This window comes from Amblyomma americanum, chromosome 9, assembly GCF_052857255.1.
Source record: "Amblyomma americanum isolate KBUSLIRL-KWMA chromosome 9, ASM5285725v1, whole genome shotgun sequence".
Classification (NCBI taxonomy): Eukaryota; Metazoa; Arthropoda; class Arachnida; order Ixodida; family Ixodidae; genus Amblyomma; species Amblyomma americanum.
The window spans coordinates 24994035-25001789 of NC_135505.1; the positions used below are offsets into that span (position 1 = coordinate 24994035).

Below are 7755 nucleotides of genomic sequence, written 5' to 3' on the forward strand. Positions count from 1 at the left end.
CCATCCGCACGACATCGCCGCAATCACCTGTCCATCAACATTTGTGAATTGTTTAGAGACTATATTTAACAGCGAATAATTTATGTACCTTACGTGTTTTCTTTGTTCATTAAATCTGATTTATACATGTAACCCACCCCTTATGTAATACCCCCAATCCCGGGGCCTTTAAGGGAATAAAGAGAAGTGAAGTGAAGTGATTGGCATTTCGCCTTCACAGTTGCCGTCTTCGGAATACGCATGTGCTCCAACCGTTGTGGCGTTGTGACGCTTCCAGGAGGTGGAACAGAAGCAAGGCACCAGCGAGGACTGCCTGCACCTGAATGTGTGGACACCGTGCACCGCCATCTCGGAGCCTGGCTGTCGCCGTACGGTGCTCGTGTTCCTCGCCTCTCGCGAATTCCAGACCGGAGGCAACAACGCGTACGACGGCCGCTGGCTGGCGGGCCTTGGACAGATTGTCGTCGTGGCACCAAACTTCCGACTGGGGGCGTTCGGCTTTCTCAACGCTGGCAAGTTACTTAGTGCCAGGGTGCTGGTTTAGCCTACGTGCTCATCGTAGAGGTATCTTCGAGATTAGTGTCTTGAAAAACTCAGATCGTCGGTGAAATGCAGAATATCATATCGACAGAAAACCGATGCTGGCGGCGGCGGCGGCTCTCGCTCCGGCGTAACAGCCTCGAAGACACCAAATGCTCTTAGCAATTTTACCCGAAAGCGTAAAGGCCCCGTGTTGCAAAAAAGAAGCTGTCGGCGTTGCCGTCGTCGTGCCGGGAAAATACCGACTGCTTTAAATGGTCGCTGTTACAAAAAGAGTGCGGAAAGTTGGGCGAGTTGGATAACGTTCATGATGAAAAAATTAGCGCAAAAGGCACATGAAGAACAGAAAGAACGACCCAGACAAGCGATAATTGTTACAAGAAAAACAGCATACTGAACTAGAAATAACGCTTGTCTGCGTAGTTTTTTCCGTGCTTCATGTTCCTTTAGCGCCATTTTTTAATCGTGTGTTACAAAAGGCTCCAATAGATGGCGCCAGCCTCACCAGTGGCGCATCGCAAACCGCTGACTCTCAGGTTGCGAATAAGACGCGCTGCCGCTACGCCACGCAGGCAGGTTCTTCAAAGCAGGCCTGTATATTTATGTCTTCGGGTCTTGCACGTAATGATTGTGATTGTGAACGAGGATACAGTGTCTGTGTCTGCGTGGGCAAGAGGAACCGATATCGCGTCACACCTTAAAGGCTAAGCTTCAGTATCCCCCAATTTTTTTTGTTCGCACGTACACATACCGTCAATAAAGAAGGAAACATCCTGATTGCACTAAACGACGAATATTTTGGTTGCTTCAATACTGAAACTCGAAAAAAGTTTCGGAGGTTATACGCCAAGAAAAAAACTGGTTGGAAAACAAGAACGGGTGTCCATTGTCACGCATAATCATGCCGTAAGCATTATTCGAACGCTCAAACTTCGTTCCTTTCCACGTTGAACGATTTGTACAGCTGTGAAACCATTCAAATTGAGCGTTTAATACCTAAAACATAAAGGGGATTCTCAACTCTGGTGAAATCTGTAGCAGCATACTGGGTAATTCAAAAGGCGTCCACAGCGGCCCGTTTCCCAACAAACACAAAACCTCCTCAAATTCTCCCAGAAATAGCCCATCAGGACATTTTGAATCTCCCGAGTAGGTGCTCATTTTTCCCGAACGCATCCAAAAAACGTCCCCACAACTAGCCGTGTCCAAAAAGTTGCGCGTCCCAGGGAAAGCCCCAAAAGGTTAATGCTAGATTTATCGGCTCTGGCTCAATAAAATTATTTCTTCTTTTTCATACAGACTTCAGGCATCTAAGCGCACATATGTGCCAAATTTCAGGCACATGCTTACGTTACAGGTGGTGTAATACATCTGTCAACTCGCGTGAATGCTTGCTGGCTAGGTCATTCAGACTTACCTGTTTACAAGAAATACGCTTTAACAAGGCGAAAATTTGGGCTGGTTGGTGCATGATCTTGTGACGGGAGCAGCGCAGCACGAGACAAAGAGAGAGGCGGGACACGACGCTGAATAAAAACCTGATTTTTAATGCACGTTCGTCGATTATATACATCAAGATCGTATAAGAAGGAAAAGAAAGAAGTATGAAAAATGCATAAGATGTACACGTGGTGAAATATTAAGACATCGCACGCAGATAATCAATTTCTCTCTCACGAAGCGCTCTTGAAGGTATGCAGACGGATATGTCGCTCTTTTCACGGATGTTGAAGGCTTCTTCAATCTCCCTGTTCCGTTGATCAAAATACGACGGGATGACCATTGTGTTGATAAGCTGCGGATCGTATTCATGCTCTCTGCAATGTTTTGCTAATTCACTGCTGATGACGCCCTTTAGGAACCTTTCGTGCTCTCGAAGCCGTTTATTCAAACAGCGCCCTGTTTAACCAATGTATGTTCGTCCGCATGACCGAGGTATTTCATAAACCCCGCTTTTCACACATTTCACATGTTTTTTCAGGTGTTTTGCTTGCATTAATTTTTTTTTCTTTGATCGCTGTTGACTTTGGCGCACAGGCTGCTTAACTTGTTGGGTGCTGACATGAGCACTTTTACACCAGCTCTTGCTCTTACCCTTTTGAGACTGTGGGAAATGCCATTAATGCAAGGAATGACCGCGTACGGCTTCCTTTATTCCGATATGGTTGTGACATATTTTCTGCCTCTAGTTGCTTGCAGAATCCCTTCTGCGACACTGGATAGCAGTCTCGTCGGGCAACCTGCTGCTTTCAGCCGACGGTTCTGGGTGTCAAAACTGCCTTGAACTTCATGATGACAGGATTTCGTCAATGCGGCTCTCATTGCTGTTTTTTTTTCTACCCCCGTTTGATGACCTTGGAGTGATCAGATGTGTAGGGCAGCAGACCCTTCTAGATTCGTGGTCCGTACCGCAAGCATACGTGAGTGCCTAGAAAGGTTAGCGTCAAGTCAAGAAATCGCATAACGTTGTTTTCTGGGAGTTCACTCATTATTTCTAGTCCTAGTTCTTCTAGTCCTTCTAGTCCTTAGCAAAAGCAGCAATGAGAGCCGCATTGACGAGATCCTGTCATCATCAGTTCAAGGCAGTTTTGACGCCCAGAACGGTCGGCTGAAAGCAGCAGGCTACCCGACGAGACTGCGATTCAGTGTCGCAGAAGGCATTGCAAGCACTTAGAGGCAGACAATATGTCACAACCACATCAGGAGAAAGGAAGCCGTACGCGGTCATTCCTTACATTAATGGGATTTCCCACAGTTTCAAAAAGGTAGGCGCAAGAGCTGGTGAAAAAGTGCTCGTGTCAGCACCCAACAAGTTAAGAAGGCTGTGCGCCAAAGTCAACAGCGAGAAAAAAAAAATCAATGCAAGAAAAAGCACCGGAAAAAAACACGTGAAATGTGTGAATAGCAGGGTTTAAGAAACACCTCTGTCATGCGGACGCACCTACATTGGTCAAACAGGGCGCTGTTTGAATAAATGGCTTCGTGAGCACAAAAGATCCCTAAAGGGCGCCATCAGCAGTGAATTAGCAAAACATTGCAGAGAGCATGAATGTGACCTGCAAGATAGCAACACAATGGTCATCACGTCATATTTTGATCAACAGACCAGGGATATTGAAGAAGCCTTCAAAATCCGACAAAAGAGCGACTTATGCGTCAGCATTCCTTCGATAGCGTTTTGTGACAGCGAAATTGATTATCTGCGTGCGTTGTCCTAATCTTTTGCCACGTGTACATCTTATGCATTTTTCATGCTTCTGTCGTTTTCTTCTTGCACGATCGAGATGTATATATTCGACGAACGTGCATTAAAAATTTTTTAGTCAGCGTCGATTCCTGCCTCTCTCTCTTATTTGTTTCGTGCAGCGCTCCTCCCGCCACAAGAACATGAAATGTGCTAGAATTTTACACACAACGAAAACATGAATTCAAAAAGTCGTCCGATCCCGCCTATATAACAGGAAATAGCAGCGCAATACAGATGTAATTTTAGTTTATTAGATTAGCTCTTTGCATTTAAATGAATACAAACAGGAGACGCATATGTATGCGCCATTTAACACACAATGTACGTAGCACCACGGCACCAGCATATAATATTGGCCAAATTTTTCTGTAGCTCTGAGATATCTGAAAAAATGAAGAAATAAAAACATCATACAGGCTGAAAATTGATGCACCTTAAGCAAACATTCTAAAAAGTAGAAAAGCATATATGCACACGCAAAAGCAAACGTATGTAAAGAGCAACCTGGGTGCCAAAAGAAAAGACGATATCGGCGTATATGATACAGATACGCGGTTTCAGGTCACGGATTTTCTGCAGGTTGAAACCTCCCTCTCGCTGTGCCTCTAGCACAAGCCTCGAATAAGCTTCAGCGACGTGTTATCAAAACAAGAAACAAATTTATTCTTCTAGGCGAAAATAAAAAAATGAGCATAAACCAACATACCTTCACGACGTTGCCAACGAAAACCCGGGCATGAAATAAAATGCTGCAACAGCTGCTACTGTTTATATGAATTCAATGCAGCCTTCTGTCCTGCGCCTTCTTACGGCACAGCGAACGCTCAAACATACGCGTTACATCCTCGTTACACCCCCATTTTATTCTCTTGTGACTAAGTGTGGAGATAAGACTGCTTGGAGCCAGACGGGAAGGGAAACGTCTTGAGGTAGGAGTCCTGGCGCGCCGCACCCATGGTACAGCAAGCCGCGCGTGCGGCACAATACGGCGTGGGAGGCGAGATCAAGGTGATCAAGGCACAAGTGATCCGGTGGGAGTGCGTTGGGAGTCAGCGACGCGAACACAACACAAGCTATACAGCTGCGACAGGATGGCAACGTAGGTGAAGCAGGTTAATCCATGGGCACTCTCAGCAAGAGTGTGGTGGGCCTCCGACGATCTCTACCGCCTATGACCGCAGTGCAAGGCCACGCTGCCACCAACAACACGCCACAGTCGTCGGAAGCGCTGAGGAATGCAGAGTGCGTGCTAGGAGTCGCCCATTGCCTAGAAAACCGCAGCCGCGAACGATGCCTGTAAGAGCGCAATTATGATGTAGGGCCGCGAAGCTGCGCAAAGGACTTGCAATGCGCCGCGCGCCGCTGCATTAGTTCCAAAAGGATTATGTGGGTACGGCGAGGTGCGCGGGAAAGCTGCCACGAATTCGTAGCTACGAAGTCCACGACAGCCCAGTGATGAGAGCAAGAGCTGCCGCGCGCTAGGGCTTGCGCGCGAGCGGCTAAGGGCTGCGCGAATAGGTGTGCGTAAGATGGCTTCCGTCCAGCGAGGAAGCCGGGCGAGCGGCGGTAGGCCATTACTGCGCCTCTGCTAGACAGCGGCGCAACGTGGACTCCCTGTAGTTGGAGATGCCTGCAGGGACCGCCGCACCGTGTTGAAGGTGGAAACACTATATAAGACGGACATGTTAGTGTCCGCCGCTTCCGGCGGCGCGATGAAAAGGCAGACCGCCGTCGCCTGCCTGCCTGCAGCATGGAGCCGACGGCCCACGAGAGAGAGATGCGGGGTTACCTGTGCTTCCTTCGGCTGTTCGAACGAAACTGTTTGATCTCTCAAAACGGCGAGTGCAAGATCAAAACCTTCTCTCCCCGCAGCTTTTGGCGCGAGGGAGAGAGAAAAGGGAGCGAGAAGTCAATTTGTATTTTTTGTTGAAAAGAATTGGTCGCAAACACGCTCTCTCAAGTTTCCTTTCTGGGACCAAAAGGCTATGATTTGTTTTTGTTTCTGCTTAACACCCTCGAAAAAACGTCTCTAGATCCTTAATGAGCACAGTGCCCTTTTGCTTGTGTTTCTGTGTCCTGTCTCCACGGCCTGGAAATGTTCGATAAAAGTTGTATTGGGACTGGGACATTCCATCCTTTCTGGGCGCACATGAGGAGGTACGTTGTTTGCTGGGTTCAGAGCTACCGGCGCATAGAATGACGAGGACGTTGTTTGACCTACTGTCGCCTCAGCTTTGGTTCTTTACCAAATTTTGCCTAATTTACCTAGTTCTATTTGAATATTCGAGGAGATGGCTGTATCTTCATGGCGGTACTGTCCCTATGGCAAGAGTACGGCTGCTCCGGCGCCTGCATGTCTAAAGGGACCACGCCAATCTAATGAAGCTGGCTGGGAAGAGGCGGCCATAGCTCCCCAGGCCGTGAAGAAACCAGAACATGGAGACGACCACCCGTCCAGTGAGACCTTATCGCTCAGTGGGGATGAATCAACGATCGTAGACGGTGACGAATCAGTGGCCGATATAGCTGACGTGAACAACGAGGGCTTCAAGTTGGTGAGTCATCGCAAGCAACGAACGGTCGGGATACCGTAGTAGTTCTGCCCACAGAGAAAAGGATTTATTCAAGAAAGAAGAATCCCATTTTCCTTATCGCGGTCATTCAAGCACAGCTGGGATAAGCTCCGATTCATAGTCGGTTCACTATGCAAGGGGCTCTTCAGCTGGATGCCTGAACGGAAGCAGGTTGACAAGCTCCTGCAGTGCTCTCAGATTGGGGAAATCCAAGTTAACGTACGGTTGCCCCATTCCTACATGAAGAACACCTGTGTTATTAAGCGTGTACCAAAGTGGTATTCAGAAAGCGATCTGCTTGATTACTTGAAGCCACAAGGTGTTCTTCCCGTGAAATGACTCGTGCGTCGTGTAGAGCCTCCAGAAAAGGTATGGGTTAGGGAGTATCAACTCTATCGTGCTGACATTCGCTCCCAACACAGAGCACCTCATAAAAATTGATCCGGGATTCACAAAACACGCAGTTGCCGATTTCACTGAAGCTCCTCCACGGTGTTTCAGATGCCAACGGTTTCGGCATGTGGCCAAAGTTTGCACAAAGGAGCGACGCTGTAAGCGGTGCGGTGGCGAGCACGGCTTTAAAGCCTGCAAGGCCGATTTCGCTTGTGCAAATTGCGGTGGTGATCAACCAGCGAATTTCAGAGGCTGCCCCTTCCGTGTAACCGCTCTGCACTGTCGAGTATCCTGTATTGCTGGTCCCAAAACCCAACCGACTGAAAAGCCTGTGCCAGGATTTGACGAGCTCCCAGTGTTGGAGTCTGATGTTGTTGCGTTACCCAACAATGTCCCTAAGAGACCTGAGTCCAGAAATGCGGCAAGGTCGATTGCGTGCGAGTTGGTTCTTCGACCTCCAGCAAAAAGTTTCCATGTTCACGAGCGACCGGATCACAGCCAGACTGGACGGCAAGGGGAACTCTCATATGCACAAGTGACAAGAAAACGAGCGACTGCGGCCAAGTGCGTGTCTCTGTCGGCATCTTTTGTCGATGTTGTGAGTGCGTTGCGCAAAATAAGGAGCTCAAAAATCAAGGTGTCTCTGACCTTCTTCAGGTTTCCTTTCGGGGCCCTGCGGTCACATGTTCCAGCGGTGCCGCCTGGTAACCTGAAGAACTTCCTACAGCTGGTGCTTTCTTTCGAGCCCATGATTGCCACCTTCGCAGCGAACTTCCTTTCGGTCTAATGTGGATTGTGTTCAACCTGATGGATCTGATATCCGAATTGTGCCGCTTATATTGCAATAGAACTGCGCTGGGGCTTTCATTCGGTTAGCTGAACTAAAACTATTCTTGAAAGAGACTTGTGTTCAAGTACTGGCCCTGTCGGAAGCTGGCCTTCCCAGCGGGAGATGTTTGACTGGATATGTCGCCCATAAAAACTGCAGCATCGTCTTTCCCC

General features: G+C 48.2%; 1 protein-coding gene across 1 annotated transcript in view; it reads left to right on the top strand.

Moving 5' to 3' along the window:
- Positions 1-964, top strand: part of LOC144105346 (acetylcholinesterase-1-like) — a 34438-nt gene extending 33474 nt beyond the window's left edge. The window contains exon 3 of the mRNA XM_077638490.1: positions 278-964. Within this exon, the coding sequence (XP_077494616.1) occupies positions 278-544 (267 nt within the window). The 3' untranslated portion in view covers positions 545-964. The remainder of the gene's footprint in view (positions 1-277) is intronic.
- The last annotated feature ends 6791 nt before the right edge of the window (positions 965-7755 follow it).